Genomic DNA, 17,001 nt, shown 5'->3' with positions numbered 1-17,001 from the left:
ATTACCATAGAAAACGACAGTTCCATGCCTGTTTTTGCCCCAAAGACCTTCTAGTGAGACCAGACCACATCTCAATGATCCTGACCCTGTGCAAGTCAAGGCTAACGTGTGTGTTTGTGACTTAGTTTTCAACAAAAAAAGTTTAAAAAGTAAAAAGAAAATTTTAAAAATAGAACAATCTTACAGAACAAGGCTATAAAGAGAAAATTCTGTACCACTGTATAATATGTATGCTTTAAGCTAAGCATTATTACAAAACAGTCAAAAGTTTTTAAAAATTAAAAAAGCATATAAAGTAAAAATGTTATAGTAAGCTAAGGTTAATTTATTACTGAAGAAAGAAATCTGCTTTTTCTTTAAAGTTCAGTGTAGCCTTAAGTGTGGAGTGTTCAGCAATACAGAGTAATGTCTGAGGCCTTCTTATTCACTCACTACTCTCTCACTGACTCCCTCAGAGCCAATTCCAGTTCTGCAAACTGCATACATGGGAAGTAGCCTCGATGTGTATACCATTTTTTTTTTTACCTTTTATACTGTATGTTTACTATACCTTTTCTATTTTTAAATACACAAATACCCACCATTATGTTAGAGTTGCCTACCGTATTCAGTATAGTCACATGTGGTACAGGTTTGCAGCCTGGGAGCAACAGCTACCACATAACCTAGGTGTACAACAGGCCACACCATCTAGCCTTGTGTAATATCCTCTGTGGCATTCTCACAACAATGAAATCGCCTGAGGGCATATTTCTCAGAATGTAACTCTGCTATTAAGTGACACACAACAGCTTATCTTCCACTCACATGAGGTGCTTAGACAAGGAAACTTAAAAGACAGAAAATAGAATAGAGATTAGTGCAGTTCCAAGGGAGAGAAAATGGACAGTTGTTTTAACGGGTACAGAGTTTCTGTTTGGGATGATACATTCTAGAGCAGTGGTTCTCAACCTGTGGGTGGCGACCCACAGGAACTGTGTTAAAGGGCCATGGTATTAGGAAGGTTGAGAAACACTATTCTAGAGTGAACAGAGGCAATGGTTGCCTGACATTGTGAGTGTACTTAAAGCTGCTGAATTGCACACTTAAAAATGGTTACAGTGGTAACATTTATATTACGTAGCTTTTACCACAAATTTTAGAATTCCATTGCACGACTATGAAGCTTATCAAACCATTCCCCTACTATGGAACATTCAGGTTTTTTTTTTTTTTACAAATTTTTAGCAAGTAAAAATAACATTATGATAAAATATGCACACGCACACAGAGTGCCAAAAAAATGTATACACATTTTAAGAAAGGAAAAAACTGTATTAAAATTGTAATGCTCAATATATACCAACAACAAAAGATGGATGCAAGTTATATTTGAGCACCTCTTGTAATTGCAAAAGTCGAATGTCACTGGAGTATTACAATTTTAATACAGTTGTTTCCTTTCTTAAGATGTGTATATACTTTTTGGTACCCTGTGTCTGTGTGCACGTGTGTATACATAAATATATATATGTATGTTATGTACCCTTTGACCCAGCATTTTTTATTTGTTGGTATTTATCCTATGGCAATAAGAAAATATGTATAAAGATATGTATAAAAATATGTATAAAGATATGTATAAAATATGTATATATGTATAAAGATAACATATTTTCTGGGTTTTGGTGACACATTTGGGCTTTTGGTGATACATAGGTTTCTGGTTTTTCATTATTACAAATCATGCCAAGAGTATTATTTGTAATAGTGAAAAACCAGAAACCTAAATAACAAACACTTAGGACCGGTCAAACAAATTTTGGTACACAATGGAAAATTAGGAAGCCACTAAAAAGTGTTCTGCAGACATATATCTATTGATATTAAGGGGAAAATACTTTAAAAAGTGCAGATGACATAATAAACTTTAAAAGAAGCAAATGTTTACACATGCATAGGAAGGTATCCGAAAAAAGATATGAGGGTTTTGCCAATGATTATTTCTGAGTAAATGGGATTTCACTGCTTTTTTAATGCTCTTTTTCTTACGTATCTGTATTTTCTGTAATGAACACCTTTTGCAAAAAGAAAAATTAATGAAAGAAACTTAATTTGAATAAGACAGAAATAATTTTTCCCAGTTATTTTTTCCTTTCTCAGAAGTAACACTGGGAAGGCTGAGTGCAGTGGATCATGACTGTAATCCTAGCAGGATGAGGCAGGTAGGTCCCTTGAGCTCAAGAGTTTGAGACCAGCCTGAGCAAGAATGAGCCCTGTGTCTACTAAAATTAGAGAAAGTATCTATTGTGATAGGTGCCAGTAGTCCCAGCTACTTGGGAGACTGAGGCAGGAGGATCACTGGAGGCCAAGAGTTTGAGGTTGCTATGAGTTACAATGACTATGCGGTACTCTAGCCTGGGCAACGGAGTGAGATGTCTCAAAAAAACAAAACAAAACAAAACAAAAGACGTAACACTGTACCTTCATGTACTGCACAAAGTATCCCCTCAAACAAAATGGCTGTCTAGATTATTTATTTTATGGAACCAGCTGATAATTCTTTCCCTCATCTGAGTAACTAGGACTCAGATTATATCAAGACAACCCTTTGGGTTTTTTGTGTGCTTCTCAGTTGGACGTAGTAGGTATAGGGATACAGTATTCAGGAAACTCCTTTCTGCTTTTGCTAATGAGGTGGGTTTTCTTTTATAAATAAGGAAGATAATGTCCCCTGAAGAGTAAGACTACACACAAAGTGGGAAATTTAAGTATCTGAACAGAATCTAGTAAAATTGGAGAAATAAAATCATAATGCCTTTAAGAATATCCCAAAACTTGTGCAATTGTATGAACAACACTGTGAGTTCAGAGGGATATAGGCAAAGGGATCTAATCTTACAGGCATTTTCGTGTGGGGTCCCATAGTAAGTTATAAATCTGGAGTAGGAAACTTGAAATCATTAAGGTCACATATTTATAACATCATATTCAATTAGGTTAGGAAAGTGCAATATCTGTCATCATGTCATAAAAAGATGTGTTTTTCTCTCAGATCTCTTATAAAGAACAGCTCCCTGTGTTGTTACAGATAGGGCTGTTTTCAATCAGTTACAAGGAGCAATTCAATTACTAGATGGTTTAGTGCAGTAACTGACTCCAGACTAATTTAATTTCTTTAGGTCTCTAAAGATCAATTGATCTGATTTGTCCCATCCCTAAAGGCTGTTTAGGAAAAATTCAGACTTAAATACCTGGAAATGAAATCCAAAACCTTGGCCAATTTCACACTAGTTAGGTCATCTTGCAAACTTTCAGCTAGTCATGTACGAGTGCTGTCTTGGCCCTCAGACCATAGAAGGCTACTTAGCTTCATGTCCATGTGAGAGCTCCCACATCAGGATGCTTATTCAATAAGTGGAAAATGTGGCCACATGCATCATCAAATCTGCTGTTCTAAAGGGCAGTCAGACTGAGTACGGCCTATCTCATAAGCCATGTGCAACTACTGGGCTATTTTTACCCTAGGAAAAGTTCATTAAGACTATTAAAAGTAGAGTTAGATGGGATAAAAGCTTTTAGATGAAATGCTCATTTAACAAGATGAGCAACTTATATTACATTTTTATATTTATGAACTGCTGTCACAAATGTTGGCTTGCTTGATTCTCAAAGTAAACCTTTGAAGTGGGCAGGGTTATTCCTTCCATTTTCTAGAGGAGGGAATAAACTCAGAGGTCCAGTGACTGCTCCAGGATCAATCACCCAAGAAAAGGCAGAGCTGAGACTCTGACCTATGACTTTTTTCCCCAATTGATCATGCTTATCCCTCGGTCTGAGACAGAAGATAGGAGGTACTCTAAACATATCACTACTGCTCCACTGAATCACTGTCTTCATTCTTACTTAAAATCTGAATAAAACCAAGGAAAAAATTCACTTATAATAATCTCAGCTGCATAAACCCAGTCTGCATCAGAGCTTCTGGCACTCAGAAAGAGAAAACAAAGAAAGCCATGCCTAATCAAAGTAGGCTTTGTAAGTGGACCTCTTTGTTGCCCACAGTGCTGACACCACATTCTTGCTTCTTTATGTACCCCCTAATTGAAGTGGTACCCATTTGCCTTCTTTCTGAATTTTGCATTGGATTTTTTTTGGGGGGAGGCAGGGCTGGGTTTGAACCCACTACCCTTGGTATATGGGGCCGGTGTCCTACTCCTTGAGCCACAGGCACCGCCCTGCATTAGGTTTTTAATTACAACTCAGGTTTCTTTCCCTCAACACCTCCAACCACTTGTCAAGCTCTCAAATTTATCTTTTTTTCTACTCAAATCCTACAGTTTCCACCCAACATTCAGCCTCTCCTTCTGGCTTCTCTGCCTCTGAGCTTCTCTGAGCCTTTAAATCTATTCCTCCAAACCTCCCCTCTATGCTTTGCCATGTGGGAAGGCTAAGGAAGACTCAGACAGAGGTTGCTGAAACATGTGATCATCCCTTCATTTGAGTTCCCAGCACAGGTTGGGCACAATGCTGAGGTCAGGAGATGTGGCCATGTGGTAGGTGACAAAGAGTGCAGTACAACTGTGTCACAGTTAGCAAGGAGACAGAGTGGAGATAGAGTAAACCAGACGGCCAATAGCTAACCCACTCCCATCAAAGAAGTTGGGTCCCATAAATGGAGTTAGAATGTTTAAGAAATAGAAATCATCAAAGTATTTAAAGGTATTTTCTTTGAAAAACACATGTTATTCATACTGGGTAAATCATGGATCTCAATATAGTCATTACTTATCACCTAGATAGTGTCAAATTGCACAAACCATTTTATTGAGTCAAAAGTAGGGTACGTTGTAAGTACATGACTGTGACTTATCTTATTAGAGATTCTGGGACCTGGTGTTCCTCCTATTAATACAAGTAATCCATTCTATAGGCAAAATTATGTGGCCCTGAATTAAATTACATCTCTTTGTTTCAAAATTTCATATTACCCTTATATTCTTTGAGTCACCAAATATATCAATATCTACTTCAGAAGGCAAAAAGCTATCAAAAATTCTGTTTCTCTATAGATTGCTGCTCATCAAGACATGAATCTTAATATTATCAAGAAGACTAAGTCCTTAATAACAACAAAGCCCTATTTTTTTTATGGTGGAGTGGATGTCATACTCAAAGAAACCCCCTACTCCATAACAGAGCATGTAACAGATCCAGCTGTGTGTCTGCAGGGTTTATACCTAGAGGAAAGGGGGCATGGAGAGCTGGAGACTAATATGGTAAGGTTATGGTTCTTCTAAGTCAAAAGGAGTGTGTTCTTACAAACTGTTTTCTCTTGATCCTATCTGAGCAAGAAAGTAAATAGAAAATTCTCATTACCTCTCAATGTCAGTGAGCCTGGAGGAGTCCCGGAATCCTTTGGCAAAAGGATTGCTATCTATTTTCAGCTTGGTTATCTAAAAAGGAAAGCATAGGTACAAAACAATATCATTTCTTTAGGTCAAGGAAGAAAAATGAGAAATAGAGTTTGTTCATTTCCCGTGGCACACTAAGTTGTGAGAAGGATGCAAAGTACTGGGCAAGTTCATAGAGGTACCCATCACAGGCAGGTGGGATGGCAGGGGAAGGCCTCAGAGAGAAGGAGGTATTTGAAGACAGGCTGGAGATCAATGGATAAATAGAATTAGGGCTGGGGGCCTTTCAGGGAAAGGCAGACATGAACCAGAGTATGAAGTATTTAAGATTCAGTGAATGACTAGGGCTGAAGTACAGGGTAGGGGAGCTGAGTGAATGAGAGAGTTATGCAAATTCCAGCACTGGTGGGAAATGGGAAATAAAAGCAAGAATGCTGTCTCATTCTGATTTGGCAACATCTTTTGTTAATACTATGAGAACATATACATACCATAATAGGTAAAATGGCCATTAATAGCCTCATATTCAGTACTATATTGATATGCATGACATAAAGACATGATAAAAGGCCTTCAGAATACAAATGTACTCCCATTCCCCTTTCCTTCCAACTAAATTAGAATCAAATTAGTCCATCTGTTGTTATCCTTCCATGCAATGTTATTTACAAACTCTATGCTTATATGAAAAAAATACATTCTAATAAGAATCACAGTCCAAGTATTACGTATCAATGCAGTGGTATTCATAACTCCCATAGGACTAATATTAATGAAGAAATATCCATGAAATCGTATATACTACTCCTTTGCAGGAAAATACATTAGGTTGCCAAGAAAAAATAAAGGAAATGCTAATTAAAAGATGCTCAACATGAAAAATTCCAGAATGTTAGTGCCAAAAGAAACCTGAGAGACCTTCTAACCCCTGGTCTCATAGGACACATAATCACACTGAGGCACAAAGAGCACTAAGGTCCAGGAATCTGCTGGTCAGTAACTGAATTAGAACTAAAGAAACCTTCAAAGAGTCACAGCTCCTTAGTATCAAAATTAGAATTCGCACTAATCTTTAAAGAGAAACACATACAAAATAACCTTATCAGGGGAGAAAACAAGTAAGGAATAAATAATCAAAACAGTTTGAAATTCCATTTTGCAAAAAATCAATGTTTTCCTCTGATTGGAGTGTATCTATTCATTTTAAACTATTAACGGAAGCAGAAGAATCCCGTTTTTCACTGCAAAAGAAAAATGCTTTTTTCTTCTTTATGTTTTCTTATTGTGGGTTAAAGTAGTGTACAAGAAGCAAAGAAGCTATGGCCTTGCTTACAATGGAAACTCCCACACTATTCTGACCAGAGAGACCTATCTTCTCTCTCAGTCACACTGGCAAGATATATGACTTATTGATAATATTAATTTTTAAGGGCATTTGACGGTGTGGCAGAAATGCTTGTTTTTAGCCCATAAATTTAACAGAGCAGAAAATGGCTAATTTCCTTTTCAACTTATTCACAGAAATTGGTAGACAGGGAAGGAAAGGTAGACAGACAAACAAGAAACCTGCTTTCAATGGACAACAGCAACTACTTAAAAGTATGCATGTAAGGAAATACATAGGAACTCCTGAGGTTGCCTCTAAAATATAGCCATGAACAATTTATAGAGAAACTTTCCTTACACATGGCCACAGCTTTCTGAAGAGTGCAGTCTGTTTCGGCCGTTTATTCAGACCAGGACTTCTTGAAGGTCGATTTATAGGAACAAAGAGAAAACTTTTATCGTTTCTAATAAATATCTTCTAAAGCCCGGGCAATCAGTATTCTCTAAGATTCTAAATACCAACAGATTTTAAAATCCTCTAGGACAGGAGTTATGTCCTTCCATGAAACAATTGTAAGTTAAATTATGAATGTGCTTTTGGGCGGCACCTGTGGCTCAAAAGAGTAAGGCACTGGCCCCATATGCCAGAGGTGGTGGGTTCAAACCTGGACCCGGCCAAAAAATGCAAAAAAAAAAAAAAAAAAAAAATTATGAATGTGCTTTTACAAGAACTCATCAACAAATATTTCATTAGGACTGATTCCCATGCACATGTGCTGCCCTAGATGGGGCATAAAGACTACATGGTCTATGCCTCAGTGGACCTTAAAATTCTGTGGCACAGGCAGAGTCATGCACAGCTGACCAGAACCAGAAGTGGCTTCAAAGGCCACTAAAACATGGTGACACCTCATTCCCTGCACAGTTAGCAACCACAAGAGTGAATCAAACCCAGATAAAAATTTCAAATTGAAACTGTACAGTACAGCAAGGGGTTAGGCTCCCTTCAAATTGTACCTTTATAAAATTGAAAAGTGAAGAGTCTTAGCAATGGATAACATTTTTCAGAGACAATGGCATGTAACATCTTTAATAGAAGTACTGGGGTATCTACTATGGGAACTCCAGAAAGACTTCTTCAGCTTTTGCTCAAGACAAAATAGTCAGAAATATGATTTCATCTTTTTGACATTTATAGACTAGATGAAGCCACAAGTTTACATAAAAAGCATTTTGTTTTGTTTTTATGATAAAATAATTTTAAACAGCAAAATTTTAATATTCTAGGTAATCATGCATTTTTAAAAGGTCGGACATAGATTTTATACCATGATATTTAGATAAAAGCCAGTAGTTATATAGAAATAAATATACTTCTGAAGGTTTGGTTTTATATTTCTTTAGGAAATTTGGAATATTATTTCTCAACATACTTGAGAACTGATGAGAAAAAGGAGTTGAGTTATGTAGACAGTGGTTTCATTTTCTTCCATGTCCTAATATCGGAAGCCTGTAGCTTATAATGCTACTGAACAATACTGGTCATCAAATAATGTACGCAGAGAAACAGGAGGTATGGCTTCTATATAATTCAAAACCAAATTTATTTTAAAAGCACTAATGTTTCTTGCTTTGTGAAGAGGTGTTAACAAGTAAGGATAGTGTATGTGCTTAAAAATTCTTGCTGATTAGTGTGTATCTCTTCATATATCCAAATTACTAACTAATTCAGTTTAAAATACAACCCTGTTCTTTAATGTATTATTTCAATAATATAGAACATAGTGCAATTCCTTGCCAGAAAATTCTCTCACTCAACATCTCTATTATCTGTACATAAATGGATATATATTTGGAGGGCAGATTTGACACTACCAGCTGTGCCAAAGAGAAGGGGACCTTTCACAGTAGTTATTCTCTATGATATCACCAGACTCTGAATCCAGATGGAGTTCCAGCTACATGGTGAAATTGGGCCTTTGAGACCATTTCTCCAATTATTAGGAAAAGATCTGACCAAAGACATTTAAAAATGAAACCTGACCTACACTTCAACTCTATAACAATGCTTTGTCTGCTCCAAAACAATGCATGACCTTTAGATCTTAAATTAAAAAATACTTTGTTGGAAGTGTAATGTATTTAGCTTTTATCTAATAATGTAAAGAAATGTAATCATTCACTTGCAAAAACCAGAGAAAGAAATAGCAAAAAAGGTCTCATTTTCATTACTTATAAATGAAAATACCAGCCGCAATAAATGAGCAGTTTTTCACAAATTCTACCGGAAACTTTGATTTGGATATTAATAGACATAAAAATAACAGTGTTATCCAAAGATTAATATATATGAAAGTGGTCTTAAATGTGAATTTTTTTTTTTTTTTGAGACAAAAATCTCGCTTTTTTGCCTTCGGTAGAGTACTGTGCTGTCACAGCTCACAGCAACCTCAAACTCTAAGGCTCAAGCTATTCTTTTGCTTATACCTCCTAAGTAGCTGGGACTACAGGTGCCTACTACAACACCCAGCTATTTTTAGAGATGAGGTCTTGCTCTGGCTCAGGCTGGTCTTGAACTCATGAGCTCAGGTGACCCGCCCACCTTGGCCTACCAGAGTGCTGGGATTACAGGTGAGAGCCACCATGCTCCGCTTTTAAATATGAATTTTTAAGTCTTCCTCTCTTTCTTTTGACCTCTTTGTTCTTTGTGCATGGAAAAATTCTAATATTTAAACTATACTTAATATATGTTTACCTTCTTTATTTCCTATATATTTATTTTACTACATGTTTGTAGCAGGAAAATCAGGACACAAACTTGGTTCAGCAATGAAGACACAGAAGCTGTTAAAAGAGCTTGAAAGAGTCAAGGCTAACTTCAGAATTGGGCACAGGACTAATGAAAATGCTAACCCCCAAATTGGTTCAGCCCACGTATTTTCATTGGATACCTGCTATATAAATACTGATTGTTCTTCTGAGGTTTAGAAGCTATTTGCAAAACTGGCTACCAAGTTAAATCTTTGACTTTTCACTGGATTTCAGTTTTATAGATATATGGGCTTTGTGCAAGGAATTATGGTTTTAAAGGTGGAAGTATAGAAATAAGCAGACTCAGCAAGATCCATTAGGGAAATTAATTTAAATTTAGTAGCTTCTAGTGTGGCTTGTTTAGCAGTGAAAGGCCATATCAATCATATTAATCTTTACCTTTAATGATACAATAAAGAATAGCTGGACACCACTACCTGGATTTTGATCCCATTTGTGATATCAATTAGAAATAAACATTCGCAAAAGGAGCTACTAGCGTTGAAATATGTTTTTATTATTATCTTAACCTATGTTAATTTAACCACATTTTCGAATTCAGTTTTCAAACCTTTCATGCTATCAGGGGTCACCTCTTTGGTGTTGCAATCTGTCATGATGTGACCAAAAAGAATTAAGTCCAAGATGATCAAAACCTTAATGATTGTTCAGTCACCCACCAGATATGTAACCCTGAGTGAACATCTTAACCATTCTGACCTCAGTTTCTTTATCCATAAAATGGGACTCATATGGCTTCCCTCAGGAGATCAGTATTAGAATGGAATGAGATATTGAGAATAAATGTGAAAAAATAAAAAAATGTAGAAAGATTTTTGTGAAATAAAAGTAAAATTCAAACCATGAAATTTTATTAAATCCTAGTTCAGATGTTTTGGGGCTGGGGAGGAGTAGAATGATTATAAAAGACATCAATGGTCCATCCTAAAAATTTTGGTATGACTTGAAATTAGGTAACATAAAGAAATAATTCTTATTAATTCTCTTAGCTATAATAAAGACGTTAGACTTACAGGAATAAAGTCCTATTGTCAGAATATTCTGGCAGAGGTTTTTAGAAGTAAAGCATCATGATACATGCTACTTAGTTTAAATGATTCAGGGAAGGGGAAAAGTATGTATATATGTTGGTGGAGAGGAAGGAGTGATCAAGAGGTAAAATGAACGTGGCAAAAAAAAATGTTGAATCTGGGTAGAGGAATACACGAGGTTCATTTTACCATTCATTGAATTTTTTATATATTTGAAAACTTTCTAAATAAAACATTAAGTAGAAGAACAAGAATTCAATGAGATGATGTCATTAATGTACGTGGCTCCTGTTAGATGCAGCTAGTGCTTAGTAGATACTCCAGTTTAGGATGATCCTCATCCTGTCACAATCACTGCTATGCAGTGTGAACTGTGCATTTGGTTTAAAAAAAGATGAACATAAAAAGTTTAAACCCTCTAAAAATGGATGTTTCAGAGTCCATTGGGGTCAACAGCTGAGAAGAGGTGAAGTTCTGCTTCCTCGGGAATACCAGCTTAGCGGGTGAGGACACTGACTCTTGAATTTGACCACCCGCATCTAACTCTGTGATGGGATGAGCAAGATCACCCCAGATGACTTATTGCAGTTCAGGGGGGAGCTGGGTTTGAACCCGCCACCCTCAGTATATGGGGCCAGTGCCTTACCGACTGAGCCACAAGCGCCGCCCCCAGATGACTTAAACTCATGCCTCAATTTTCCCAACTGTACAATGCTGAATAAAAATACTATTGCTTCTGTCTCATAATATCATTGTGAAGAGTAAATAAGATAATGCACTTCAAATGGTGCCCTGCACATGGTAAGTACCCAAACATTAACTATTATTATTATATGCAAAGAATAATAGAAAGGTAAATAAAATCATTCTATTCCAGTGTACCAGGATATGAGTCGTCCTGCCAGCAATTATGCAGACTTGCTCTTTCACCAAATCTAAGGCAATGTATTTAGAAACTAATTTTTGCTCCATCTCTATAATTTTCACTAAGAAAAAAACCTATTTACCTATTTTTGCTTTGGGCTTCTTTACAGAGAATTCTGATAAAAGCAATAATGTTTCCACCTGATAAGTTTTTATGTCATTCCCAAACATCAACAGGATTTCCTAAATCAGTATAAATCTAATTTTTTGTATTATAAAACCTAAAGCTACAATTAGTAGAAAATGAACCGAATATTTCAGGAATCTTTTCTGAATTTATAATATCTGCATTCTATGTGACCTCAAATAAATTAAAAGTGGCATTTTTGGTTTCAATGTTCCAGAACCTCAGAGAAACAGTGTTAGTGTTTTAGGCCTTTTTGGAGTATCTATAACCAAATTTTTAGCCTGGGAATTCTGTGAAAGCTTCTACTCTTACTATCTTGGAGATAATTCAAAGGTTTCAGTACTTTGTTTTATTATAAGATTATTAGTACAATTAACAATTGTACATTCATTTCTCATTAAAAAATACATCAGTAACATTTTAAAGTCCAAATGGTGACAAATCTTCTTTTGACATTCCTGAGATAGTCAACAGTCCAATAGTAACCACATGCCCTATTTACAGAACGCCTTACAGTTTCCAAAGGCATGTTTGCGCACACCATGCCATTTGATCTTCACAGCAATCCCTCAGAACAGTAACCTTAGCCCCAGGTTACAGGTAGGAAAAATGGTATTCACAGCAGTGAAATGAAATCAACTCAAAGTTGTGCAGAAATGATAGGTAGGTAAGCCTTGTATAAACCTTACATATATACTCCTCACATGGCCACATGCCTTCTCTGGGCTTTCACCTGCTCATCTGTGTCGGTGACACGTGCTGTCAGATTCACCTTCCTTTCCTGACAGAATCTACACCACATGGTCTGCTGGCTGCCCATCCCACTTTGGACTCTGCACCATCTGTCAGGCAACATCTAACACTTACTTCCTCAGAACCCAAACCCAAAATAAGACATCAAGACAAGTGGAGAACAACAGTTCTGGCTGCCTACAACTAATCAAATAGAAGCAACAGACAGAGACCTAGCTGGGTTTGGTGGCCTTGCCTGTCATCCCAGTTACTCAAGAGGCTGAGGTGGGAGGATCACTTGAAGCCAGGAGTTTGAGTTTGACTTAGGCCAAGGCCGTGGCATTCCACCCAGGGTAACAGAGTGAGACTCTGGACTCTTCCCCTCACCCCCACCAAAAAAAGCTACAAAGATCGAGAGAGATTATGAATAACCAAAATTGTCAAATAAAAAAAAATAAAAGAATACAAGTTCTTTTTACTGAGGTTTATCCAAAGGAATCCCGCTTCTGGTCCTTCCTGACCACAGAAAAGTTACTCATCCTCTCTTAGCCTCAAGTTCCTCACCTACAGACTGTTACCATTGCCACTAGCCCTGGGTTAGGCTTATGCCAACCACAAAAGAATAAAATGTATGAGGAGGTGTCCAGAGTACCTAGGCCTGAATAAGATCTTGATAAATATTCACAAAGTTGGATTATATCTTGTGAATGAAGAAACGGATACAATTTAAATGTGGTTTACAACAGAGCGTAGAAAATACAGGTTGAATATCCCTTACCTGAAATACTTGGGACCAGATCTTAGATTTTTTCAGATTTTAGAATATTTGCATTATACTTATGAGTTGAACATTCCTAATCCAAAAAATCCAAACTCTGGAATACTCCAATAAGCATTTCCTTAAGTGTCAAGTTGCTCAAAGTTTTGGATTTTGGAGCATTTCAGTTTTGGATTCTCAGACCAGGAATGATCAACCGACATATAACTCAATATTACAAATTAGTTACCTTGATTTTAGTTAAATCCACAGATGTTTACCTTCTGCAGTTTGCTATCTAAAGAGACATTTTAAATGATTATTTTACTACAATTTTCTTACCCTAAATTACAGCTGAATAGTTTCACAAAATATCTAAAGTATCAGTAGTTTGGCAGTTGGCTAGAATGTGTGTTTAATTTTGTAGAAAATTTGAACTTATAGATTTTATGAAGCCATGAGAACATGGTTATGTATATTACCAAAAAGAGGAAAAGGAGGCAGTTAATTTTCTGGAGAAGAAAATTTGAGAAGTCAGAGTAGGACAGGTTTGGATAGGGGAATAGGTAGTTAAAAACCTGTCCCAAAGTTTCTTTGTTTTTTTGAGACAGAGTCTCACTATGTCACCCTTGGTAGAGTGCTATGGCGTCACAGCTCACAGCAATCTCAAACTCTTGGGCTGAAGCGATTCTTTTGTGTCAGCCTCCCAAATAGCTGAGACTACAGGCGTCTGCCACAATGCCCAACTATTTTTTTGTTAATGTTGTCATTGCTGTTTTAGTAGGCTCTGGCCTGGTTCGAACCCACCAGCCCCAGTGCACATGGCCGGTGCCCTAACCACTGAACTATGGGCTCCAAGCCCCTATCCCAAAGTATTAAAGATTCTAGAAGAGATGGTACAATTCATGGTCACTCACATACTCTCAGAGTTCCTTGGACTGGCATTCAATGCCTCTCTCCAAAATGAACATTCAGGAAAATGTTGGAACCTTCCTCATCTTATGTAGGAATTCAGTTGTGATCTGCATACTTACCAGTTGATTCTGGTAGGCAGTGACTGCTGTAAAAACTGTCTCTGGGAAGATGAATGTTCTAAATTCTTCAGACTTCAGATTGAGCAATGAGGCTGTGTGGTCTTTCTTCTTAATGATGTGCACCCTCGGCTGGTACTTATGCATTGAGTTCAAAATTATCTACAACAAAAAGACAGGGAATACTGAATTTTACATACTTACTGCTAGCCAGGCCAAATAACAGTGAGACAAATAAGAACCATTAAATTTATAATTTCGAAGTCAATTTTAAGATTAAGTTCTACCTTTTTCATTCTTAAGGAAAATTATTTTCATAAGATACTTCAGAGACATTGTGGTGAACCACATTTTGCTAAAACAAGTGCAAGTAACACAGGTTGTTTCATGTGTTCTTTCTAAAATGAATGGGGGGTGGTTAACTGAAAGATAAGTATTATTTATTTTTCAAAATCAAGTCTTCAAAATATTTTTTGTTTGCTAGTCTGACTAGACCAAAGGACGTATTACCTAAAGTTTCTAAAATAAGAAATTGTATATTCTAAGGTGCCAAATTGCTATTTATAGAGAAAGGAAAACAACTTAGAAAGACAACATGGTTTTAAATAGACCTGGTTTAAATTTCTCTGATTCTGCCACTCTCTAGCCCTTTAATTTGGGGTCAAGTAATCTCTCCTCTTCCATCTCCGGGCAAAAACAATACTAACCTCATAGGGCTGTGGTGAGGATTAGATGATATAACCTTTGTAAAGCACATAGAAAACAGAAAGTGCTCGGTAAATATGAACTATATTATTTATGACAGCTTCCTTGATTCCTCACTTCCCATTATAAAACTAAATTTGAATTATTGTGATAGCCATATTCTATTCCATATAAAAATCACTGTATACTTAGAAGTCATAAACATGACATGGTTAACAAGGCAGCCAACAGGTGGTATTTTTCACATGCATCTTTTAAATAAAATTTAAAAGTTTACCATTATGAAATGTGGGCAATAAAATTCACTTCCAGATATAGAGGGTTTTCCACATCTTGCCACCTACCACCTAGGTAGCTATCTAAATCTGCAAAGTCGGGTAGTCTTTCCTTCCATGAGAGGACTCTCTTGTATTCTATCCTCCCCAAGAATGCAGAAGAAAGCCTCCCTTTCAGACTTTCAGTAAACAGCACGGCAAGGCCAATGGCGCTCATTGCTGGTTGCTGCTGCTAACATTGCAGCTGCTGGCTCTCTTGCTTTCTTGGCTAACATGGGTGTGGAGAATGACCATTTCTGCTGATTGACGTGAGCAGAGGTAAAAACTAGTCACTGTGTTACAACTGATATATGATCAATCAATCTCTATGCTGACCAACTTAACATTACAGAGATTATTTGGGACTGAATTTTGAACACACTACCTTTATAAGGACCTCAAACTGGAACAGAAAAAACTAAAATAAGTAAATCTCTAAATAAATCAAAATAAACTTAAAAAAAAGATACTGTTATCTCTTTTGATCATTCTTTTATTCCAAGGAGTTCAAGATATTGATACCTAATCATAAAACTGGAATAAACTTGAAGCAACAAAAGCAAACATTTTCCTCATCATACATATATGTGAAGAAAACTTAACATTCATATGTTCTACTTAGAAGATGGAATTTTCAAATCACACCCATCCACCCATACATACGCATACCAAAATGGAAAAAGCCCTATGCTTTATTAAATAAGCTTCCTCTCCCTCATTTCCACCACCCAAAGGTCAATTTCCTTTGGGAAAGGTGCTCAATAGACTCAGACCCCAGACAGAGTCTCTCAGATCCCCAGGCTCAAGGACACTATAGAAATATCGACTCTGTTTCACTTATGAAGTAAATTCCTGGGAATAAGAAAGTTTCTTGTTATAAAACAAAAAAGCATTTATAAATGGAGCTTCTTCAAAACTGATTCAAAGAAATTAATTAAACAACATAGGATCCAAGAATCTTTCCTTGTAGTTTTCAAAACACACTAATTCTGGTGACAACAGGCTATATTAAATATAAAAATTTTAAAGCATATAAGCAATCATCTAAGACTAAACAATTTGTCAAGGTATAATCTTGGCATAATCAGGGTAGAACCTAGAGCTCCTGAAATCTAGCTCAGTGCTATTACCACCCAGGAAGTTGATGTTAAAAGAAAAATATTTCAAATTCTGGACAAGTGATCTCAAAATGAACTCTCAGGTCTTTTCGGAAAGACCGAAATAATTCCTCTAAAAGCTTCAGCTATAGAAAATATCAGAACCATAAAATAATTTCATTCTTCTCCAAGAAAATTTTAGTAAGATCTTAAAAATTTTTTAATATGAATAATATTAAGAATAATCATCTATCTATAAAAAAGAGTATTACTCAGATACTTCAGAAAATTTAACCTGAAAAAAGAAAACTGTCAGTTGAAGCCTATTAAAAGGACAATTATGCCAACGTTTTTAAAGGTAAAGGTCAATTACCTTTACCAATACATAAAACAATAGAAACTTATTAACCTACCAGTATCTCAATAGCACCACCAGCACAGTCATGAGTTAATCTGTTTCCTGGACTTGGTCATAACAAATAAGCTCTCCTGTGGGCAAGTGGATGGGAGTAAGGCCTGCAGTGATTTATTTGGTTCCAGGTTTATTCTAACTTCTTAAAACCATATCTAAATTCTTATTATCTACTTAAGGCCATCTTTGTTGAAAAACATTTTGAAATACTCTAAATTGCACAGATCCAAAAAAACCTAATACCTTGAAAAACAAGAGCTGTACTTAATAAAGGAGAGAAGAGAGAAAATAATTATATCAGAATATCTAAGCCAAGTAAG

At 36.3% G+C, this 17,001-nt stretch overlaps 1 protein-coding gene across 1 annotated transcript in view; it reads right to left on the bottom strand.

Moving 5' to 3' along the window:
* TBX20 (T-box transcription factor 20) overlaps positions 1 to 17,001 on the bottom strand; it is a 53,093-nt gene that overhangs the window by 25,663 nt on the left and 10,429 nt on the right. The window contains exons 5-6 of the mRNA XM_053553510.1: positions 14,157 to 14,315; positions 5,359 to 5,435 (exon numbers count right to left, since the gene is read on the bottom strand). Coding sequence (XP_053409485.1) covers positions 5,359 to 5,435; positions 14,157 to 14,315 — 236 coding nt within the window. The remainder of the gene's footprint in view (positions 1 to 5,358; positions 5,436 to 14,156; positions 14,316 to 17,001) is intronic.

Source organism: Nycticebus coucang, chromosome 11 (assembly GCF_027406575.1).
Source record: "Nycticebus coucang isolate mNycCou1 chromosome 11, mNycCou1.pri, whole genome shotgun sequence".
Lineage (NCBI taxonomy): Eukaryota > Metazoa > Chordata > Mammalia > Primates > Lorisidae > Nycticebus > Nycticebus coucang.
This window is presented reverse-complemented; position numbering and strand designations above follow the sequence as displayed.